Source organism: Eptatretus burgeri, chromosome 12 (assembly GCF_056783735.1).
Source record: "Eptatretus burgeri isolate ZD-2024b chromosome 12, Ebu_testis_v1, whole genome shotgun sequence".
NCBI classification, from domain to species: Eukaryota; Metazoa; Chordata; class Myxini; order Myxiniformes; family Myxinidae; genus Eptatretus; species Eptatretus burgeri.
In genome coordinates this window covers 33,886,075-33,910,732 of record NC_140972.1, presented here as the reverse complement: position 1 = coordinate 33,910,732, position 24,658 = coordinate 33,886,075, and the positions used below count along the sequence as shown (strand labels likewise).

Genomic DNA, 24,658 nt, shown 5'->3' with positions numbered 1-24,658 from the left:
TAGTACATAGGGATAATGGGGATCATTACGTCCATTTTTGCCATTCCCCACAATCTGATGTGTATATATATATATATATATATATATATATATATATATATATTTTTTTTTTACTGCAAAAGCACATTCCAGTTTAGATTGTGCACGGTTATTTAACAAGTTAAATGAGCTCATTGCTTTGCCTGTCTGAAATCAGCTCATTAATCAAGCCGTGTGCTATTTTAGTCCTTTGAGCACTCGTCCCTTATATTATTCATCACCATCACACTTTCAACTCGCACCTTCAATGTCATTTTATAAACACACAATTATTTAAACCAATTTGAAACCATCATCTCCGTTGTCAAAGGTGAAACAAAGAATGAGAAAGGTTGCCATTATTTTTAACTCCACAACTTCTACTGCCGTAAGAAAACTCGCACGACGATGTGGAGAGCACAAATCAAACTGTGCGTGATATGTCATGAGTTTTGCTATCCCACAACTCAGATATGGCATTTCTATTGCTTGCGCAGCACGGCACAATATTGGCAGGGTACATTTTCAGTGCTAATGCCATATATTCAAGCCAATCAACTCCAAATCAAGATAAATTTGCCTGACATTCAAGGCCTGTTCTGATTCGAATGCTGATGTACCATACTCTGTTACAGAGCGGCTGTGCTTCCGAAGCAGTTTCGTGGAAAGGCAAGGGTTATACTGGGTGGTTTGCCATTGCCTTCCCAGCAGTAGTTACGGCAGGAGTTTGGCCATGGTGCTAACGATAGCTCACCTACTCTTCGTGAAGGACACCACGGGGTCTTTAATGTCCACCTTGAGTTGGTGACTCAGACGAGAGTTGCAACATTTTGTGACTTCACTCAGACTTGACTAAATTGACTTGAGACTTGCGATTTGAACTTAATGACTTGTTGACAGTGTTTGGAAAATAATCCGTGAATAAACATTGAATCAAAACAGGGTTTTAAAAAAATTGTCTGTAATTTAAGTCGTGGGTGTGCTCCGTTCGGTAAACGATGACTTATGCTGTGTACGTATGCATGTGCAGCACTCACTGCCGCCGGCCCGGCCACCGGGTCGCGTACCATTCCATATTTACCATGGCCGGTCCGAGCAGGGTCACTGCAAACCCAACATTAACAAAACGCACTACCTTTTTACAATGCACCAATTAGCCTTATTTACAAGGGATTTTGATGGCTGAACAAGTTTAGCGTTAACTTCTGAATGCATAACATACAATATTAAAGTCCACTCTAATAACGACTGGGAAAGCGAATAACAAGTACACCTCGAGTGAAACCTTATGTATAAAAAGATTTTGTGATGATTGAAATATGTAAATTAACTTAGATTATTTCAACTTCATCAATAATTGTAAATTCTATCACGACTAATCTTTTTAAAAGGAGAACACAAAAAAGAAAAATGCATCTTAAAAGGCAATAATTGAAGTTATACGGTTCATTTTAACAGAAATAAACAAGTAAGTTATTAAAATATCCTTACCCATTCCTTCCTTACATGCATGTGCCGACAGCCGATCACCAGCACGGCTTATAGGCCGCAGCTGCGTGGTTTCAATTCACCCGTGATGGCGACAAATGTTCCAAAAGTGATCTCGTTCGGATTTCAAAATTTCAGGAATTCGACCTCAAAAGGAAGCACTGTTCCACTAAAATGTGGCATAAAAATATCTGATGCCTCTTTGATGACATCAAATTTCATTCATCAACTGAAAAGCCACCCGGAGAAGCAAGTTTACTTTTCCATTCTTATTAAAAACAAAAGGTTAATCGAGACCTACCTGGCCGACGCCCTATTGCGTGAAAGGGGTAAGCAAGCCAATGGCCATCTCCAGCTCGAAAAATATGTGAAAACACTTTCGTCCAGAGCTGTGATAAAATTAGCTGCAAATTATATTAAGTTTAGAAACTATATTTTCATACATCTTTGCACAGGATAAGCTGTATAATTAAATAAAAAGCACAAGTTGGAAAAGTAGTAAACGAAAGTAAATATTTCAGAATTTTGAGACTTGAGACTTGCCCTCAAAGACTTCAGACTTGACAATAGGGACTTAATGACAACTCGTCCACCAACTCATAAGCCAGCAGATAGGACACTCATTTTTTTTTTCTATACACAGAGTCAAGGCAAAGTGGAGAGTTTGCTGTCAAACCTCGACTCTTATTCTGTAACCGGTCCAGATGGCATCAGCCCACATGTCCTAAAATACTGCTCCTCTGCTCTTGCTCACCCTCTCTCCGTTCTATTCACTCTCTCATTGGAAATCAGCAAACATTACCGCTCTGCATAAAAAGGTGCAAAAACAGATCCCTGAAATGACAGACCAATCAGCCTTCTCCCAATCATCAGCAAGGTTATGGAATCCATCATCGCTTCTGACATTAAATCCTTCCTCTTCTCCAATGGCTTGATTTCCAATCATCAATTTGGTTTCAGACCAGGTCACTCTACCCTGGATATGCTTGCTTCTTCTGCTCTCCCAACAATGGATGGAGTTACTCAATGCCGGACATGAAATCAGAGCCATTTCCATAGACATAACGCCTGCTTTTGACACGGTCTGGCACCCTGCCCTGCTCACCAAACTCTCTTCCTTTGGTCATCTCCAGACATTAAATCCTTCCTTCAGACATTCATTATTTCCTCCATCCAAGGCCATCTACATTCATGGCTCGCAGACTTACTCTCCTGTCGCAGCCAACGTGTGGCCCTAAATAGAGTTCTCTCATCCCCTCTTCCTGTCCAGTCTAGAGTTCCTCAAGGCAGCGTTCTGGGTCCTGTTCTTTTTCTAGTTATTTATTTTTATTTTTGTATACCTTGCCGAGGCTCGTATGAGAGCTAACACACAACGCACAGCAAGGGGGGCATGAGACAAGAGGGGCGAGAGTGAGAAGGACAAAACAGTGGGGAACAGACATGAGGAGATCTGTGGAATGGAGATGGATGGGGTGGGGAACACAAGATGGATATTACAGGGACTTTCAGGAAGGAAAGCAGGGAATTTGAAGGAGGTGGGCTTGGGTGGATTAACGGGGGTAGAAAAGATCAAGGATTTGGATGGGGGATGATAAGAGGTGGTGGTGAACAGCTGTTTTGAAGACCTGAAGGGAAGAATGGGATCGAATAGAGTGAGGGAGTTTATTCCAAAGGTGGGGAAAAAAGAGGAATGAAAGAGTGAAGGTGAGCAGTGATTCGTGATTTTCATTATTTTACCAGAAGAGGGTTGTTGGCGGACCTTGAGAGCCCTGCGGAAATATGGTGGGGACAAATCACAGACAGAGCGGGGGTCGGGGGGGGGGGGCGAGACTGGAGAGATGGTAGAAGACAGAAAGGGCACAAGACCTGCCTGCGGTGAGAGAGTGAGAGGCCCAAAGACTCAGCCTCATCGCGGGAGATGCCAATGATCCGATAACACACAACGCACAGCAATGGTGGCATGAGACAAGAGGGGCAGGAATGGGAACGACAAAACAGTGGGAAACAGAGACATTCATTAATGATCTCTCCAACTCGCTGGAAAATCCTCTTTATTTCTTTGCTAATGACTCCACCCTCTGCCGTACCATCTCTCATCCCTCATACCGGCAAACAGCAGCTTCGTCGCTCTCTGTAGATCTTGGTAAACTCACAAACTGGTCTAACACATGGAACATATCTTTCAATCCTGACAAATCTCACACTCTCACTATGGGTCTCCGAAAGAACCATTTGGAACCCCCCCACCCCCCACCCCCAGCCCCACCTCATCGACTTTCTCAACAATCCTCTTGAAGAAGTCCTTTCGTTCAAGCTTCTGGGTCTCACTATCTGCGATGATCTTTCCTGGGAAAGCCACATTTCCAAGCTGGCCTCCAAAGCCAGTCGCCGACTGGGAATCCTCCGTCGTGCAAAGTCCTTCCTCGGCCCACCTGAGCTCCTGACCACATATAAAGATTTTGTCCGCAGCCTGGTGGAGTACTACTCTCCACGCTGGACTGGTGCTCCTGCCTCTCACCTTTCTCGACTTCATGCTGTGGAAACCAAAGGCATTTAGGATCATTGGTATCTCCCGCGGTGAGGCTGGGTCTTTGGGCCTCTCACTCCCTCACCGCAGGCAAGTCGGTGGTCTTTCTGTCTTCTACCATCGCCTCTCCGGTCTCGTCCCCCCCCCACTCTCTCTACGATATGCCCCCCCCCCCATATTTCCGCAGGACGCTCAAGGTCCGCCAGCAACCCCCTTCAAGTAAAACTACCAAAATCACGAATCACTGCTCACCTTCACTCTTTCGTTCCTCTTTTTCCCCACCTTTGGAATAAACTCCCAAACTCTTCAATCCCATTCTTCCCTCCAGGTCTTCAAAACAACTGTTCACCACCACCTCTTATTTTCCCCCATCCAAAGCCACGATCTTTTCTACCCCTGTTAATCCGGTTTAAAAGTCTCCACAGCATTTACTTTAAAAATTCTAGTAGTAAATCCGGTTAACCCGCCCCCCCCCCCAAAAAAAAATAAAACCCAGCTTTACCGAGGTAGAAACGGAGAGACCAGATTTTAACCAGCACGTGAAAAAAGAACCCCATGCGGAAGTTATGAATATGAAGTGTTGCCTCTTCTCCAAAATCTTTTTTCAAAAGGTGGAAGAGGTAAATTTGTACCGTATTTTGCTGGCAGAGACCATTCCTTCACAGTTTCAGGAAAAAACTTTTTGACCCAGACGAAATATCCTCACCTGTTGAGAAGGATTTCAGTGCAATGTTCTGCTCGTCCCATGCACTCGAGAGCACCAACATATGATGAAAGGTCGGGATTCACCATCAGTTTCTTCATGTTCGAAAACAACTGTGCCACCTGTAACATGCATCCCTAAAGCAGAAGCACGCGTGCATGCACGTGTTACAGCTTTGCTACATTATGCGCTTCCTTTGAAATAAAAACATATACAAACCTAGAAGGGCACTCGGTAGAGTGCATACCTCCGCCACGTAATGCCTGATCCACGAGAACATATCAGGCCCATAAATCTTTGAAATATCATTCCATAGAGTACTACAGTATATCGTTTTTGGCCCTATCTCTCAATGGTAAAGAATCACTTTAAAAGTTAAATAATTCTCGTGTCCACATCCGGATCTTCACCAAAATCGAATCAATTCATCCTTGCGTCACACCCAACCTGTCCACCAAGTTTCATCCCAACCGTCCAGAACTTTTTGACATATCCTGTACAGACAAGCAAACAAACAAACAGACAGAAAGGGGTGAAAACATAACCTCCTTCACCTTTGGTTGCGGAGGTAACAAGTGTTGATACGTGAGATGGTACCCTTGCACAAAAATTTTTGTTAGCTGTGAAGAAGGGAAATGCCTGAAAGGACGGCTTCACTTTTCTCCCAATGGCGGATTGTATACCTTTTTCACTTTCAGTTGATAAAACCTATCGCGTCAAAAATCTGCTGGGCTTTTAGATGATTTTTATGTTTTGGAAAAGCAGAACTTGTTTACATTTTCTCAAATGGTCAAAAATCACATTTTTGTTTGTGGTTCCTCAGGCTCATAGGGGAGCTGCACACACAAACCAGGCACTCAGACGCAGACAGCAGACAATGCAGGATTGGACATCAGACAAACAAAGCCATTGACCTTGGGAGAAGACAATTCCCAGAATACAATGGGTGCTGGTGGCGCAGCCTCATGGTGATGCCTTTCTTCCTGCAGTTGGCAATGCACTTTTCAGGGAGAAATCTCCCTCTCAAAGGGATGCCAACCACAGCTTTGTCCATGCTCTATCCTCAACTAGCAAGGAAGCATCATGTACTATTTTTTAAATCTTTGGTATGACTCGACCAGGGTCAGATAAGAACCATCAAGCACCTCGACTGAGGTCAGACACTATACCACACTGCCGCTTGAAACGCAGTAGTATTCACAAATGCAACAGGTAACAGGTGAAGCTATAAGGATTATTTGTTTTCTGCTATTGTGACCTTTGCATGTTTCTGAAGAGACAAGAGAGGGTGTGTGTGTGTGTGTGTGTGTGTGTGTGTGTGTGTGTGTGTGTGTGTGTGTGTGTGTGTGTGTGTGTGTGTGTGTGTGTGTGAATGTGCATGTCTACATGCAGATCTACTTCAATCTATACACCCTGTGAAGCCTCTGCATTGCTACCTATTCCATCAATTTTTTAATAGAGCAATTAGACATTGGGAGAAGAATTTTTTTTTCTATTATTTCATGGAATACGCTGGAAAATAGTGACATGCCAAAGTATAACATCACACACTGTTTACTGCACATCAGCACATGAAGCATTCAAAATATTATATGAGTGATATAAACGGATAAACGATACTCACAAAAGGCTATAAACGGGTCCAAAAAGTACATTTCAAAAGTACGTAATTAATGGACAGTTTCTATTTCCCCATTGCATATTGGGATGTGACGCGAATGGTGCATGAGAAAGGTCGTAAAAAACACCATTTCTGGTGAGGTTTTTTTGTCATTCAAGTTCCTAAAACATGGATCGAAAAACGAGCTATGCCATCTTGTCAAGGATAACTCCCTACACGCAATGACAGCCAAGATTACCTGTGAAAAACCTACACCCTCTGTCTCTTCATACATAGTATAGAATAGAATAGATAGAAGAGAAAAACAGTGGCCTGTAAAAGTATTCACCCCCTACCAATAATGCCACATTTAGATGAATTACGAATTATGAAGAAACAATTTTTCCAAATGAAATTTTTTATTAATAACTGAAGAGATCAAACTAAACACTGTTGTAGTTGAAGGAGGTTACGTGTCAGGAATACCTGTAAAAAACATGTACAAATCAAAATTCACTGGTTGTAAAAGTATTCAGCCTCTGAGATCAGTACTTGGTGGAAACACCTTTTACGACAATGACTGTTATGAGTCTTTTAGGGAAGGTCTCTACCAGCTTTGTACAGTGAGATGGTGAAATCTTTGCCCATTCTTCATGTGAAAATTGCTCTAGTTCTGCCAAGTTTGATGGGGGTCGTCGATGAACTGCAATCTTCAAGTCTCACCATAAATCCTCCTCCTTCATATGCAGCTGGCTGAGGGTAGCATCATTGGCTGAGGGCGTGGCTGTGCTGCTGATGCAATGTCCCCATTACCAGTACACCGGTGTTCATTTTGCAAACCTCAGGATGACAGGCTGAGTGAACCCCATCTGGTGTTAATTCAATGGATGACAGGAGCTCAAACTCAGGACCCGAAGATCCGAAGCCAGACACCCTAACCGCGAAAGCCAACACCAGGTTTTCACCATAAATGTTCAATTGGGTTTAAGTCAGGACTTTGATTGGGCTACTCAAGAACATTTATTTTATTCTTATTCAGCCACTCCAGTGTGGCTTAAGCTTTGTGCATTGAATCATTGTCCTGCTGAAATGTGGATCTCCTACCCATTTGTACTTTGGACTGGTCCATTGTCCCTTCCACCCTGACAAGCTTGCCAGTCCCTGCTGATGAAAAGCAGCCCCATAACATGATGCTGCCGCCACCATGCTTAACAGGAGGGATGGTGTTGACTGGGTGATGTGCAGTGTTAGGCAGGCAGCAGAAGTAACGCTTTGAATTTTGACTAAAAAGTTCAGTTTTTGGCTCATCTGACCACAAAACGTTTCTCCACATGATTGCAGTATCATCAAGATGCCATTTCCCAAACTCCATAAAAGCCTTTAGACGCATCTTTTTCAGTATGGCTTCGTTCTTGCTACTGTCCACAGCAGCGTTTCTCAACCTTTTTACCCTTGTGGAACCCTTGAAATAGTTTTCATGTCTCAGGGAACCCCTGCATAAAAATTATTATATACCATTATTAATATGTCGCTCTTTTATATTTTTATCATAGTTCATGTGGTAAATATAATATATTTTTTTTGGATACCTGGTTTAAAGAAAAAATGACCCCCTTTTTGTCAAATTTATTGGCAATGAAAAAAAAACCCATACTGCTCGTTTATGAGACCTCACACCAAGGTTTTAATTCACAAAAAAAAACTTCTTTAAATCAAAAAAACAACAACACACCTTACCTCATGTAACTTGATCAACAAAACTTAAACGAATAAAGCTGAAGCAATAAAGGTAAACAGAAGAACTAACCTTGAGAGAGAGAGACTTCGCGCTAGGAAGCACAGAGAAGATAGATGGACACCGTGCATGCGTCCCGTACTTGAGTCAGTCACTCAATGATACACAAATCCGCCGCGTACAGGACGTCCACTAACAAGTGAGAGCGGTTTCACACTGGCGCCACATAGACATCGTTAAATACATTCCCTATGGTTGTTATAATTGTAAATAATATAAGAGGTTGAAGCCTCTATTATAATAACCAAGGAGTTTCCAACAATATGCCGTACGTGTATAGTAAAATTACGAATATTAAAACAAACAAAAACTACTCAAAAAGACATTAGCCTATTTATTACTGTTTCTCGCAGAACCCCTAGCGACCTCTTGCAGAACCCTGGTTGAGAAACACTGGTCCAGAGAGACCAGTTTTGTGAAGAGAACGTGATATTGTTGATTGATGAACACTGACCCCCCATCTAGGACATAGAGCCTTACAGATCTTTCAAAGTCCTTGTTGGATTACAGTGACATCCCAAACCAGTTTCCTGCTTGCCCAGCTGCTGAGTTTGGCTGGGCGACCTGATCTGAGTAGAGTCTGGGTGGTATGATATGTCTTCTACTTCATAATGATGGATTTCACCGTACTCAGAGGGATAATGAGTGAGCTTGAACTCTTCTTACAACCCTCTCCTGAACGGTGCTTCTCCACCACTTTACGTCTGACTTCTTTGGAAAGCTCCTTGGTCTTCATGTTTGCCTTGTTGGTTGACCAAGTGAGTGTCACCTTAAAACTCCTTAGATTAGTGGAGGAGCTTTGTAATCTTTCAAACAAATAATTTGCTCCTGAAGTGATTTCAGGTTAATTAGGCAAAGGGTTTAAATACTTATGCAACTGGGAATCATCTGATTTTCTTTGTTAATATAACTTGTTCACATATCTGCATTTTTTAGCTTTACCACTTTGGAGTAGTTTGTGAAGACTCTATACATTAAGTTTGATTTGAAAGATGACCTTTCTGCCATGACCACTATCTGCCATGACCTTTCCTGGGAAAGTCACATTTCCAACCTCGCCTCAAAAGCCAGTCGCCGACTGGGAATCCTCCGTCGTGCTAAGTCCTTCCTCGGCCCTCTTGAGCTCCTGACCACTTACAAAGCTTTTGTCCGTAGCCTGATGGAGTACTGCTCTCCCCTCTTTGCTGGTGCTCCTGCCTCCCACCTTTCTCGGCTTCACGCTGTCGAAACCAGGGCATTTAAGATCATCGGCATCTCCTGCAATGAAGCTGAGTCTTTGGGCCTCTCACTCAATCACCGCAGGTTGGTCGGTGGTCTTTCTGTCTTCTACCGACTCCTCTCCAGCCTTGCCCCCCTGCTCTCTCTGTGATTTGTCCCCACCACATTTCCACAGGGCGCTCAAGGTCCGCCAACAACCCCCTTCTGGTAAAACTACCAAAATCACGAATCACTGCTCATCTTCACTCTTTTTTCCCGCCTTTGGAATAAACTTCCTCACTCTATTCTTTCCCATTCTTCCCTCCAGGCTTTCAAAACAGCTGTTCACCACCACCTCTTATCTTCCCCCATCCAAATCCTCGATCTTTTCTACCCCCGATAATCCACCCAAGCCCACTTCCTTCATTTCTCCTGCTTTCCTTCCTGAAAGTCCCTGAAATGTCCATCTTCTCTTCGCCATGTTCCCCGTCCCATCCCCATCCCTCTCCCTTCCACAGTTCACCTAATGTGTCTGTTCCCCACTGTTTTGTCCCTTCCACTCCCGCCCCTCTTGTCTCATGCCTCCTTGCTGTGAGTTGTGTGTTAGCTCTCATACGAGCCTCGACCAAGGTATACAAAAAAAAAAAAATCATGAAATATGCTCAGGTGGCATCAAAATGTGAAAACTTTGGGGAAAAGGGGGGGGGGGATGAATACTTTTGCAGGCCACTGTAAATTATATATACATCCATCCATTCATTGGGACCATACTCTGTGCAGAACGTTGGTGCTGCCTAAGCAGTCTCCTTGGCAATTGAACACAATCCTGGAGGGGTCGCCATTCCGTCACAGGATAAAAAGCAAGCTGGCACTCATTTTGCCGACTTCAGATGGATGACAGGGCAGAGCCAACCCCACCTGATATTAATTTAACAGCTGAGTGGGATGAGAGATGAAATAAAAGTACCTTTGGCAAAGGAAGGAAGGAACATGAGATTGTTGTTACAAGGACAAAAAGCATGGACACAGGAATGGGTCATTTAGCCCATCATGCTTGTGCTGTGTCCACACGAGTTTAACTTAATGAAATATTTATCTTGTACATACTAAACCCACTCTTACCATTAACTTGATCTCCCTCAACATCCACATCCCTTCATAACCAACTTCTATTTGTAGAACTAACACTAATTATAACCGGGGAATTTTGCCAGGATACAAGCACAAAATGATCTATTCTTTTGATTGAGATACCGTATGCAAGATCCTTATCGCCCACATCACAAATTCATCCAGAACAGCCGGCCTTGAGTTCACCATATAAAGGACGGCATGTCCGCAGCTGGTACGACACCAGCGAGGAAATTAAAATATATACTGTATACATTTATTATTACAAATCTGTCCCTGTTGAGATGTAAGCTCAGACTCAAGGTCGGGAATATACGCGACCATTTCATCAACTTTTGGAGATATCATGAATTGACTTTTTACAAGCTTCCATTGTAAAATCTTATTGAACCAAACCCTCAAAAGCTTTTTCCAAACTGTACCAACCACTGCTATATCTCCACGAAAATAATCAATAGTTTCCAACTGACAAATTTGAACAGTCTTATATCAAACAATGCGTTTGTCAGGAAATTATCATACAGTACCTCTCATTTGCCAAATATCTTTGCTACAAAATTATAGTCTTGAAGAAAACTTTTAAACCATTATTAGTTCATGACCATGATGGCTTCTAAATAATTTTTCAATAAACTTTGTCCTGGCTAAATCAATGTAATCATTGTATCAAATAATTACAACTGTCATTTCCTTCCATCGGGGTGGCAAATTGAGAAAAGGAAGAGAAATCAGGACAAAGGTGGATATTGAAATATAAGAAGAGGAATAAAAGAGAAAGGCCAGGGAGGGATGAGCATGCATGGAGCAGACTGGGTGGGAAGGAAGAGGAAGAGGATTCCAGCACTTTTCCATACAAAATAAATAAATAATAGTTGTAGAGGGGTATAACTCTTATGCTAATGGTGTGCATAGAAAGGTAGCAGGATGCACAACTTGTACCAAACTAGGTGATGTAATGGTTAGATGGTCTGCTCCGAGTCTGGGAGGCTGGCGGTTCAAACCCCGGTCGAATCATCCCAAAGACTTTATAAAATTGTAAGTGACACTTCCTTGTTTGTTGGTCCATCTTACACAAGCTCAGTGTGTGTTCATCTAACAGTCTTGTGTTGTGTCTCGCGTATTCATTTGTCTATCAAAGTGTGTGAGATGTATGTGACGTATGAGATGTGTGTGAGCTCCACTACGAGCCTTAGATCATGTAATAAGAAAAAAAAAAAGGAAATTAAAAAAGGCATCATCAACAGTAAGACACAGGAACAAGTTCCTAAGATGGATTAAAAAAAAATTGCCTGATCCCAAAGATAAACAAATTTGGGGGAGGAATAATCACTGACACAAACATAGGACTTTTATCACCTCTGTGATGTAATCCTGCACATCTGGATAATAATTTATCATTTTCATCAAAATCATCGAACTTGATTGCTTTTATGACATCTTCGTGAGTTTTATTTGGTTTCTTTTTGCCAACAGCGAGAAACATTAGTGTGGTTGGGAAACCCGTTCACAGAATGCTGACAAGCTCGCTTAGGCCTTACCGAGATGCAACAAGATGGAATGCAAATAGAGACCTCCCCCTTAGCTAATCCACACCCAATTCAGTAGGTGTATCAACAAGTCTGCAATGTGCCATAAATTAAAAGTGTCATCGGTCATATTATTATTTTGTCATACTCGTCATCGACAGTGTACAAATGAGCTTCCTTCTTACCACCAGTTTTCATAAGCGTTTTTACCATCATTCACCCAGAGTTTAGTTTAACGGAATGCAAATCGACATATAAACTGACTACATACCCGCTTCGCCCACGCATGGATGAGGATATTGTACATGCTCGTCCTCAGATACTGCCCATATGTAGTACTTTTCTCAAGACGCTGCAGACACCTTTGGGCTAGGTCCAGCTCTCCAGTGGTAATACAAGCTTCCAAGTATGCCAGGACTTCCGCCACATCCTGTGTATAATACCGCTTCCGTTGGGTCGTTTTCTGCAAAAATAATAGAGGCACCAGAAAAATATCCCAAAGAAGCACCTCTCTTGCCTCAATATAGCATTGACTGATTCTGCCACTGAAAAATCAACCAAGGTCCCTTAGACCTCAATTTTCTATGTACAGTACAGTAACAACAAGGAGAAAAGACATAAAATGTCATAGCCCCCGTGGTTTTAGTAATTTTGCTGTCCAGAGTTAAAGGGCTAGCCCATATTTACTACAAGATTTATGTGTATGCGCAACTGACTTGAGTGGTCATGTGACATGGAGGATTGCGTACGATTGGGCAAGATTGCATGAGTAACAAAATGGCTGCCAGTTGGCCATCTTGGATCTGATCTCGAAAGAAAATGGTGTGCATATGTAAGCCATCATTCATTATCTGCATGCCAACTTTGAACAAGATCGGAAAAAGCATGTCCAAGAGAAGGTTGAAGACATGTTCAATGCCAGATTTTTTTAACAACTAAAATAGCCGCCAGTCTACCAGTTGGCCATCTTTGATCAGATAGTAAAATATAGTGAGGTGCATGTGTAGGCAATCATGTGCTGTGCTTGTGCCAAGTTTGAACAAAATCGGACAATGCATGTTCAAGAAATGGTTGGGGGCACGTTTAAGTAATAAAATAGTCGCCAGTCAGCAATCTTGGATCTGATGTCGAAAAAAACATGACGCGCATATGTAAGCTATCATTCGTTATCAGTGTGCCTGGTTTGAACAAGACCGGTAAATGCATGTCCAAGAAATTGTTGAGAACGTGTTCAACATCGAGTTTTTTTTACAACTAAAATGGCCACCAGTCAGCCATCTTTGATCAAATTGCGAAACAAAATGATGTGCATATGTATACTACCATCATGTATTGGCTTTGGGCCAAGTTTGAACAAAATTGGTCCATACATATCCAAGATATGGCTGCGGATGGATGGACGCACGAATAGACGAGACCCAATCCATAAAGCCCCCATTTCAGACTAAGTCTGTCAGTTAAAAGCTAGATGTTGTGGCATTTGTGAATAAGCATTAGTCAATGCCAACACATGAACGATGAAAATTGATGGTTACATGTTATAAGTTTGCTCGAGCACACATCGGTGAATTTTATTATAAACTACTTGATGTAATGAGCTAATTTTGATTGTAGAGAGCAGTATAGTACTGTAAATTGCCTGGTGAGGTTTGTGAAGGTGCTGGAACATTCACAGACGAAGCTTCCCGTATGGCCGAGAATCGCTTTTGCTGGTACGGGATTGTTCTGCGTTACTATATAAACCCACGAGAGGGAGGTGTAGAGAGACGGGTGACGTGTGACGAGACGTGTGTTTCGATCGTCCCCGTGCTCGATTGAACTGAGATAAGTGAACGAGGTGTTAATGTCCAGAGCGGTTGTTAACACGTGGAGCCAATTATAAGCAGGTTGATTAAAACTCATTAAGATTGTGTATCAGGAAATAATTCCTTTCAGCTCTTCAAACATCTTAGACGGGCCAGCATACGAGAGAGAACAACACGACGCGACAGGACTCGATCATTCGACAGCCTCAGAGGATGAGGTGAACAAGCACGAGTTGAGCCGGCAGGGCAAGGACACTGGGCGGAAACAACTCAACGCTGGAATCGTTGTTGGACATTGCATTGTATGTAAGGGTGAACTTCCTCATTTGACTTTGTATCTGTTCATTTGAAATACAAGTTATAAAAACGTTACGCTGTTGATGTGATCACTGCAACGCCACTCAGAAGCCACAGACCCCAATTGACAAAGACCCAATTGATTGGAAGCCGACCAGTGCAATCGTTCATATTCGTGCAGCGCAAACATTGGATTGCAGTCATAAGAGAACGGGCTGAGTTCGGCACCACAAACGACATACATACACTAGAGGGAAGGAAACCACAAACGTGTGAACCCCCAACAAAATCCAAAAAAAAAAACATTATCATGCAATAATACTACCGAAATAAAAATGTACAGCCAAATACCAAAGCAAGCAAAACATAAACAACCTTTTGTTTTTTCTTTTTGAATTTCAACTTATCAGGCGCATCATTTGCTGTGGAGACTAAATCAGCTTTCCCGAGTCGAGCTAAGGAGATGTTCTTAATCCTTGCAATAGGATGGATTTGGCAATCTTCATTTTTCGGAACGACTAGCTCTTTATCCTTCTTTACAAGTTTCTCCTTCTTGCTCATCTTTTTTTTCCTGTGAGTAGAACTACATTGCTGTGGCTCTTCAGAGGCACATCCACCCTGTTTGGCAGAATCTTTAGTGGCCGTACATGGATCTTGCTGAATGGCTGGCTCTTTGTCCCTCGTTATAAATGTCTTATTCTTCTTAATCGCTTTTTTTGTGCTGCGAACAGAACGTTGCTGTGGCTCTTCAGGGGCACATGCATCTTGGTTGGCAAAAGCTTTGGTGGTCACACGTGTCGAGTCTTCGCCCGAGGTTAACTGGCCCTCCGGTTCCTTTAGTGCTGCTGTACAAGGCACTGCGCGTGCACACACGCACACACACACACACACACACACACACACACACACACACACACACACACACACACACACACACACACACACACACACACACACACACACACACACACACAAATTAGATCAACAAACATTTAAAATCCCACTCACATTATAAAAGCAGAACAACTCGATTCAATTTATTTAATCCCACCAGTTCAGGGACTCGCACAGACATCTTAAAGGGAAGAACAGAGAGTTGATCTTTAAGCCCTTTCCTGATTTTCCACATGCATTTGCTGTAATAACATGTGCACATTCACTTACACTCTGCTCTACTGTATGATGCTGTTGTACTCAAATTCCCCCATTAGGAAATTTGCTATGACTTTTCTGCAAAAATGGGTGATCCCAAGGACATACCAAAAATCTACTTGTAATGACATCCCATAAAAGATTGTAGTGCCCAAGCAAAATGCCAATTAATTAGCAATGTCTTCAATCGTTAAGTTGTCGTTAGGGAACACAGTCTTCCAGTAACGTCACCACTCTCGCACTTTGGAGGATAGTGACGCATGATAGCTGAGCATTCAGAGATGAAGACCACTCAGTAATTGAAACTTTGTACCTGAACCTTGCCTGCTGGATAGCAAGGTATGTTGGTCGTGCATTCAGTTTGAAAATGTACACACAGTTTTTTTTGTGGCAATTTCAGTGGACATCACATTTTAATGAACAAATTTTGACTCAGGATAAACAATGAAATCTAGATTTGTTTTAAATATGACAATCCACTGAGCCACTGTGGAGAAATCAAGCAAAACCCTCTATTCATGGTTAGTTCATTCATCACTATTATGGCCAAATGGAAACGACAGGACAGACTAGAACGGCACTCGATAGAGTGCATAACCCCACCAGGCTGAACAGTTTACATTTTGCATCCCATTGATAGGCCGGATCTGCATCCGGACCTTAACCAAAATCTAATTAGCTTGTTCTTATCACCTACCCAACTCATCCAATAAGTTTTGTCATAAACTCGCCACGACTTTTTTTAAGATATATAGACGAATATATATATATATATATATATATATATATATATATATATAATATTTAAGATATATAGTACATAGACGAATCTATGCTATATATTGTTTTTAGCCCCATCTCTCAAGGGTGAAGAATCACTTTAAAATTCTCCCATCCCGATCCAGAGCTTCACCAAAATTGAAACAATTCATCCTCGTCATACGCCCAACCTGTTCACCAAGTTTCGTACGAATCCGTCCATAACTTTTTGAGATATCGTGCTGTGTATCGTTTTTGGCCCGATCTCTCAATGGTGAAGAATCACTTCAAAAAAAATTCTCGTATCCAGATCCGGATCCAGATTTTCACCAAAGTCGAATGAATTCAGCCTTGTAAAAAGTGGACAGTGTCTTTGGCAGCATAGGAATTATATGTAAATCATGACGCTCGTGATCAAAACAGAAGTGCACCAGTCGGATGTTGCACACCAAAGAGTCTCCAAAAGTGACAGCACCACATGAGGTAAGATTCATTTACTTAATCGTGATACCGAAGATGATCAATCACAACGATTAGTAGTAGTAGTGCACTGCACTGCACTATCGCCATCCTCACGCATTGTATGCAGCTCTATGGCAGCTGTAGGCTTGTCATGTAGTGACATTCACTACCAAGATACGTGTGGTGCTTTACCTTGGTGAAAAGTGACTAAATACAGGCCAAATTGGATTGGTGAATCCTTTGGAGGAAATTTCAAGGTCTGCCTCCTAAAGACTCATAAAGACTTGCAAGGACAAAATTATTGACAGTCAAAGGATATGATGGATTTAAAAAAACCTCTTACACCCTCTGCTAGTAATCCTGCACTCACATTACAAAACAAGGCACCGTCTGCACCCCCTGCCCCTCCTGGAAAAAGGCAGGGTGGGGCAATTCCCCGTCCCTCAGCTCCGGCATCCCTGGGTCAAACCATGCAACCATGTTATGTAAAATGATGATTTTTCATTGAGGCTCGTGGAGGAGCTAGAAAACAGAACAGCACAAGACACAACAGAGCACAAAGAACAGTGGAAAAGGTTGTGGGACAGGGGAGGGTCGGAACACAACACAACTCCATCATGATGACACCTCTGCTTATGGTATCAAAGACTACCTGCTTTCATGGATCACGGATTTCAGGAACTCCCGTAGTCAGCATATAGCTCTTGATGGGATCGTTTCATCTGCTCTAACTGTCAAAGCTTGAGTACCCCAAGGCAGTGTCTTGGGCCAAGTAGTTTCTCATCTTTATCAATGATCTTTCTGATTCTCTGGAAAGTCCTGCCCATCTCTTTGCTGATTATTCCACCCTCTGCCATATCATTTCTCATCCTTCAGACAGGCAGACGTTTGAGTGACTAAATGTCTTCAAGATGGATACTAAGCAGGTCGATGGGAGGGTTCACCTGACGGTCTTTTCAGAGAGAAATAGAGTGTGACATTTGTCAGTATTGAAAGACATATTCCAAGTGTTGACCAGCTCGTGATTCGATCAAAGTCCGCAGAGAGCAAAGAGGCTGCTCCCTGCATCTGTGAAGGATGAGGGATGCTACAGCAGAAGGCAGAGTCGTCAGCAAATAGATATAGAGGATTTTCCAGTGTCAAACATTAGGGACTGGACTGGGCAAAAGACACTGTCATGGGACACTCCAGCCGTAACAGGGTGAGAATAAAGAGCCACACAGTAGCTGCAAAAGTGGAGGAAATTGGTAAGCGAAGAAAGGAAGTGGCCAGAGATGCCATCGGCAGGAAGCCAGACTGTATCAAATACTTGAGTTATGGCCAGAAAGATGGCCCTCATCTAATCTCTCAGACCATGAGCCTCCATCCATTGTTGGAAGAGCAGAAGCAGCATGTCCAGAGTAGATTGACCCAGTCTGAATACAAATTCATGGTCACAGATCAGGCTGGTGAGAAAAGGAATTGTTTTATATCAACTGCGAAAATTGATTCCATGACATTGCTGATGATTGGAAGTAAGCTATTACGTCTGAAGTTAAGAGGATCTGTTTTTGCACTATGCTTGTGTAATGTCGCAATTTTGGATGACTTCCAAGCAGATGTAACGCTGTAAGATGACCCAAGACAAATGATAGGGTGAACAGAGCAGAAAGAGGATTTGTAAGCAGGTGGCAGAGCAGGTTTTTAAGACACGTGCGCTGATGTCGTCTGGGCCAGTTACAGAATCAGAGTCGAGGGTTGTCAGAAACTTCTCCACATTCTCAGGTGAGAAAGACAGTGTCCAGGAGCAGTTGGGTGAGACTGGGTAGAGCGGGTACATGGAGTGAGAGGTTGTGGACACAAGATCTGGAATTAAACAGAATTGAGGCATTCCTAATTCTCATGGGCAGATTCTGATGTGGTGCCATTTGAAGTGAGGGAAGGGATGGAGAGGAAACATACACCAGAGACAGAGCTAACAACGTGCCACCAGGTCTATGGGAAAGGAGACAAGTTTGAAACATCAGCCTTGAGGTTGGCTTGATCATTTCTGTTTCTTCTGAGAGTGGATACACACTTGTTGCAGGGTTTTTTGGAATGATCAGGAGGTTATCTTCAGTCAGATTTGCCTTCCAGCAGAGAAGCAAGTTGCTTAAGGCAACTACCACACCGCAGGATTCGGTGTACCAAGGGCACGAGGATGGGTATGATAACTGCAGAAGAAATCAGACGAATCTATGCATAACATAGAGCAGGTTTATGTGGAAGAATTCCCAGGCCATCAGTGGCGGCAGAGACAGGAACACAATACTGAAGTGAGGTGGCAGCTTTCAGTCCCTGCCAGCCAGCCTCAGTGAACTGCCAGACTCGCCGGTGCTGAGGCAGCTCTCTGACAATAGCCAGAAAAAATGGTCACTCTCAAAGTACTGATGGGGTTGGGCGAGGAGGAAGATGGAACGGGGCGGCAGGGCGAAGGGGAAGATGGGGGTAAGGGTGTGGCGAGGGAGAGTTGGGAAGGGGTGGGATGAGGGTGAGTTGGGAGGGGGTGGGGGGGAAGCTGAAGGAGACGGGGCGAGGGGGAAGCTGGGAGTGGGGCGAGGTGGAACCTGGAATAGAATGGGGTCAGGGGGAATATTGGAGAGGTGGAGGTATCAGGATGGATGAGAGAGGGTGTGCTGGGCATGTCAGAAGAGGGTGTTGGGAGGGGATAGCAGGAGTGGAGCGGGGGTTCCAGGAAGGGAGGGGAGGGTCGTGTGGTGTGGTGAGTTGTGGGGCGTGGGCTGTCGGGAGGGGCGGGGCATGGGATGTCGGGAGTTGAGTGTCGCAGGGTAGGGCTGTATGGAAGGACGGGGAAGGGGAGGTGGGAGGAGGCAGAGCAAGGTGGAGATATATTGGAGGGGGGTGTGGGTGAGGCTATTGGTATGAATTGCTTTAACACCATAATCTCGCACTCATTACAAAACAAATTTGGCTTGAGGATTCAAAGGGTACCCGTTGAAGACAAATTTCACGATCCGGGTGGTGGGAAGTATTATTTAGGGTATGAAGGCCATGATGGGAGATGGGGCACGGGCTTGCTCGCTCTGCAGGAGTGAAACAAAAAAATAAGCGAAGAAGAGGAAGCAGGACAGGAGAATGACCTTTGGAAATGAAAGTGTGGAACGATTAAACATTATAAAATTTGTACATTCAAAAAAGTTAAAAGATTTGTATTGACTGTAGAAAGGGGAAGAAGAAGAAGAAAAGGGAAGATGAGGAAATAAATTGTTTGGGACTGAATGACTTAAAGAATGAATGGAAATTAATGATTATCTTTTTAAATATTTTATTATTTATATGAGGTTAAAAAATAGGGGCGATACCCCTGGGCGCTCACCTGGTAGAATAATAATGAGGAGGAAGTCAACGTGGGACGGAATCAGCAAAATGTACCAAAGGACCAATGTTATAGCAAATACATATTTTGGGGGGCAACCCACCCACCCCCGTAAATCACCTTTGACCATGATTTTTTAAATAGCATGAACAATCTTTGGTACATCACGGGTGTTGAAGGTTGTGGTCAAGTTTCATTGAAATTGTGAGTGTAGTTTCTGAGAAGAAAGCAAATACCTATTTTAGGGGAAAACCCCATAGATGTTAGGGCCTTAGGAAGGAAAACCTTAGGGCCCAATTGTTTTTTTTTTTTTTAATGCTATGAACAAACTTTGGTACAGACGTTGTACATCATCCAGAGGGTGATGAACGTTTTGGTAAAGTTGCATTGAAATCGTATGTGTAGGTTCAGAGAAGAAGTTGCGAATATTTTTGGACGGACGGCATGCCATCCCATAAGCTCTCCGGAACTACGTTCCACGTGAGCTAAAAACAGTCTCATGAAAGGGAGATGAGGAAAGAATAAGTTTACCGAGGAGTGAATGAAAAGAAAGCAGGCCAGCTGAACATGTGGAAGCCAGCCAATGGGGATGCACTCGATTAAAATAACAAAATAGGTTATTACGCAATACAAACTAGAGCGGCACCTGGTGGATCGCATACCTCCGCCAGGCTAAACAGTTTAAGTTTTATATCTCATTGATAGGCCGGATCTGCATCGGGCTTGAACCAAAATTTAATCAGCTGTTCTCGTCACCTACCCAACTCATCCAGAAGGTTTTGTGCGAATTTGTCCATAACTTTTTGACATAATGCTATATAATATAATTTTTGGCCCCATCTCTCTCTCTCAATGGTGAAGAACGACTTAAAATTATAGTATCCCGTCCCGGAACAAATCAGCACACAATACAAATCAGAATGGCACTGGGGAGAGAGCATACCTCCTCCAGGCTGAATAATTTATGTTATACATTACACTGCTAGGCCAGATCTGGATCCGGACCTGAACTAAAATCAAATCAGCTTGTTCTCGTCACTTAACAAACTAATCCACATAGTTTTGTAATGTCATCCACAACTTTTTAAAATATCATGATATATATATATATATATATATATATATATATATATATATATATATATATATATATATATATATATATATATATATATATATATATATATATATATATATACATACACACACAAGCCGGTAGGCGGACATTGGTAGTCGATCAAGTCAAATTTAGTGGTTTTTCAGCCGTTACTAGCCAACAAAAGCATCCATAACAACGGTTCTTTCTCACACATAACTAGGACATACCATGAACCTACCATACCAGTTTCATGTATATCTGACTCATAGTCTCTGAGATATAACGAACTTCGTTTTTTTATTGTTTTCGACCAGGGTTCATTCAAAGTCTATCTTCTCTGACAGTTTTCATGGGAGCGGACTGAATTTTTAGCCACGTCTCGCATAGCGAACCTGGCTCTAAGAGAGCTCGGCGTTGTTCTTCTTCTTCTTGTTCTTCTTCTTCTTCTTCTTCTTCTTCTTCTTCTTCTTGTGAAAACAAAACCTTTAGGACTCGGCTCTTTTATATACAGGATCCGGATCTCCTTAAATATTAAACACCTGGACACATCCTTGTATTGAGGGTGCCTTTTGAGAGCGTCTATCATGAACTTTTAAATATATTCGGACATTTGCTTTAAAGTTTCGAAAAGTTCACGTTACTATTTAAAGATTATTCCATTTAATGTCTTGTAATTTCATAAATACACGATTTTCTCGTCATGAACGACAATCGTCCATGACGGGTGTCGCTATTGGCTCAATCAAGGCACATGACGAAATATCGGAAGTTGTTGTTGTTTTTGTTTGTTTTTTTTTCTTCTTCTTCTTCTTCCTCTTCTTCTTCTGGTGAAGACAAAACCTTTAGGACGTGACTCTTGGACACATTTGTCCTTTTTCTGTCAAGGAGGCTTAAATGTGTTGCTCACAAACGATCATAGTTTGATTTTTGAATTTCGATATTTTTATTTTTTTAGATTTTTTTAAAAATTTCAAAGGCCCTTTGCTCGGCAACCGAGGGGTCCATAGCAACAGTTCTCAAACGCACACAACTAGGTCATGGTATGAACCTACCACCAGAGTTTCATCAAAATCGGCCTACGATTAACGGAGTACTGGCCTGGACAGACAAACAGACAGACAGACATAACGATGGAAAACCTGACAATAAGGGTAGATATATTGACTACCCAATAGATCGACTACCCAACAGACATAACGACGGAAAACCTGACAATAAGGGTAGATATATTGACTACCCAATAGATCGACTACCCAACAGACATAACGACGGAAAACCTGACAATGAGGGTAGATAGATCGACTACCCAATATATACACACACATAGTTTTTGGCCCCATCTCTCAATTCGAATAATTTTTAAAATTATCTGATCTGGATCCAAATCTTCATCAAAATATCCTCAATTCGTTCTTGTCACACACCCAAGCTGTCCACCAAGTTCCATCTGAATCCGTTCACAACTTTTTGAGATATCCTGCTCACAGACAGACAGACAGACAAACAAACAAGCAGTCATAGACTGGTACTTACGAAATCGTCAACTTGACCTCTGACCTTGTCTAATAAAAGCTGTCTCTCGAGAAGGTAGCGACGAAAACCAGAAGTTTCTACGATGATTCTGTACCAAACCATCAAAAATCGAATGTTTTGGATGTTTGACCTCACTGTGACCTTGACCTTTGACCGATTTTGACCAAAATCTAATCAGCACTAGCCATCACCCTCCTGAATCATGTGGTGTAATTTGACATTGGTAGCTTCTTCCGTTCTCGAGTTATCGTGCCTACAAACAAACAAATAAACCAATATCACCTGCAGGGTGACCCGTATCTTGCCAAAAGGTGACCACGTGTGACTTCTTTAAGGTCACACTGAGGTGAACAGAGCTGCTATCCACTAGGAGCGACTCCTTGAGGAATATCTGCCTACAAAAGATTCCGATGAGAATCGTTCTACAGAGTAACCATGAAAAATATGCGTTTGCCTCATAACGTCACCAAATGACGTCATAATGTCTCAAGCTTGACACATCTAGAAAGCACTCATTGAGGTGTTCAATTTGAGGTACGACACGATATGGTTCCTAAAACTTGAAAATTTGTCCTTGGGTCAAATATGTTTGACCTTTGGCGCTAACCATGAAGGTCAAGGCCGATCGCCACCAAAAATTAATCAGCTGAGCGCCAGACCATGAACTATATTCCCATGAAGTTTGAAGACGATCCGATCAAAATTACTCAAAAAATAAGGGTTTCGTCGACTCCCCTGATTTGCGACAAAGTGACCTTGACCTTTGACCTTGACCTTCAAAATTGTATGCGCTGAAAGGGACCTCTATAGGCCTCTGATATGCGAAGTTGCAAAAATTTCCAATGATAACTGTGCTCTGCAGAATTTTTTATACATGATTACAGACAAACAAACAAAAAAATAAAAAATAAAAAAATAAAAAAAACATACAAGCTGACTAACATATCTTGCAAAAATTTCGTTTTGGCAAGATAACAAACAGAAACGGAAGTCATCAATATACTTACGAAATCTTTAGATTTCGTAAGTATATTGTAAGTATAGTATAGGCCAGATCTGGATCCGGACCTGAACTAAAATCAAATCAGCTTGTTCTCGTCACTTAACCAACTCATCTTTAGATTTCGTAAGTATATCGTTATCTCAAATCTTTAGATTTCGTAAGTAACAAACAAACAGAAACCGAAGTCATTAATATACTTACGAAATCTTTAGATTTCGTAAGTAACAAACAGACAGACAGAGGTAAAAACATAACCTCCACCACCTAAGAAATAAAGAATGAAACAGAGAGTAGACAACAATCTACGGTAACAAAGAAAAATCCGGACGGATGACTTAGCCTTGGAAGCAGTTCACTCAGAGATTGAGATAACGCCAAACCCTGAAACCCTTGGTTTTCGTCTGTTTCATCTCTCTTTTTTTCCTTCTAACAATTACAATCACGCATGATTCCATAATATCAGAGCAAATACTGTTCAGATTATTTGTGGGTGTACCTTGGTACACTACACCCAGATGTGTTTTTGATTTTCGATATAGGCTCATCTTCTGATTTTAAGCAGTCAAACGTGAAACACAAAGACTCACACATTTTGTTTTGCCTTTCCCTTGTATACGAGTCGATGGAGATAAGACTTGGAACAAATGTGCGTTCAAACAGCCCCGACAGGGATGCCTTGATTATAAAGGCATCAAAGGTCAAAATTGGTGGTAAAATTATGGCTTTTGGCTTCCATCCATCCATTGGGACCATGCTCTGTGCAGAGCGTTGGTGCTGCCAAAGCAGACTCCTTGGTTATTGGACACAATCCTGGACGGGTCACTACTCCGACACAGTATACCAGCATGCTGACACTCATTTTGCCGACCTTGGAAGGATGACAGGCCGAGTCAACCCCACCTGTTATTAATTTAACTGCCGAGTGGGGTTTGAACTCAGGATCCTAAGATCCCAAGTCCACCACCCGAACCATAAAGCCAACAGCAGGCATCTTTTGGCTTGACATGCCTTTATACTTACGATGAACCAATCCAAACAAGGCTTGGCTCAAAAATACCTTGTCACAGCCCTCTCAGACTAAAGCTGGTAAAGAGGTCAACATTGGTCCGCCGTCTTCCTTTTGACTTTACACTGGTCAGAGTGAATGGAGAGGGGTGGGGAAGTCATATTGCATTCAAATTTTTTTTTTTTTACTTTTTAATTTCCCC

General features: G+C 42.3%; 1 protein-coding gene across 4 annotated transcripts in view; it reads right to left on the bottom strand.

The window, feature by feature from the left end:
- POLRMT (RNA polymerase mitochondrial) overlaps window positions 1-24,658 on the bottom strand; it is a 131,638-nt gene that overhangs the window by 98,845 nt on the left and 8,135 nt on the right. For 2 of the 4 annotated variants that reach the window (XM_085850089.1, XM_085850090.1), the window contains exons 3-5: window positions 14,463-14,932; window positions 12,257-12,448; window positions 4,740-4,873 (exon numbers count right to left, since the gene is read on the bottom strand). In XM_085850089.1, the coding sequence (XP_085706215.1) occupies window positions 4,740-4,873; window positions 12,257-12,448; window positions 14,463-14,932 (796 nt within the window). Of the gene's footprint in view, window positions 1-4,739; window positions 4,874-12,256; window positions 12,449-14,462; window positions 14,945-24,658 lie in introns of all 4 variants that reach the window. The other 2 variants (XM_085850087.1, XM_085850088.1) reach the window with 1 other exon arrangement.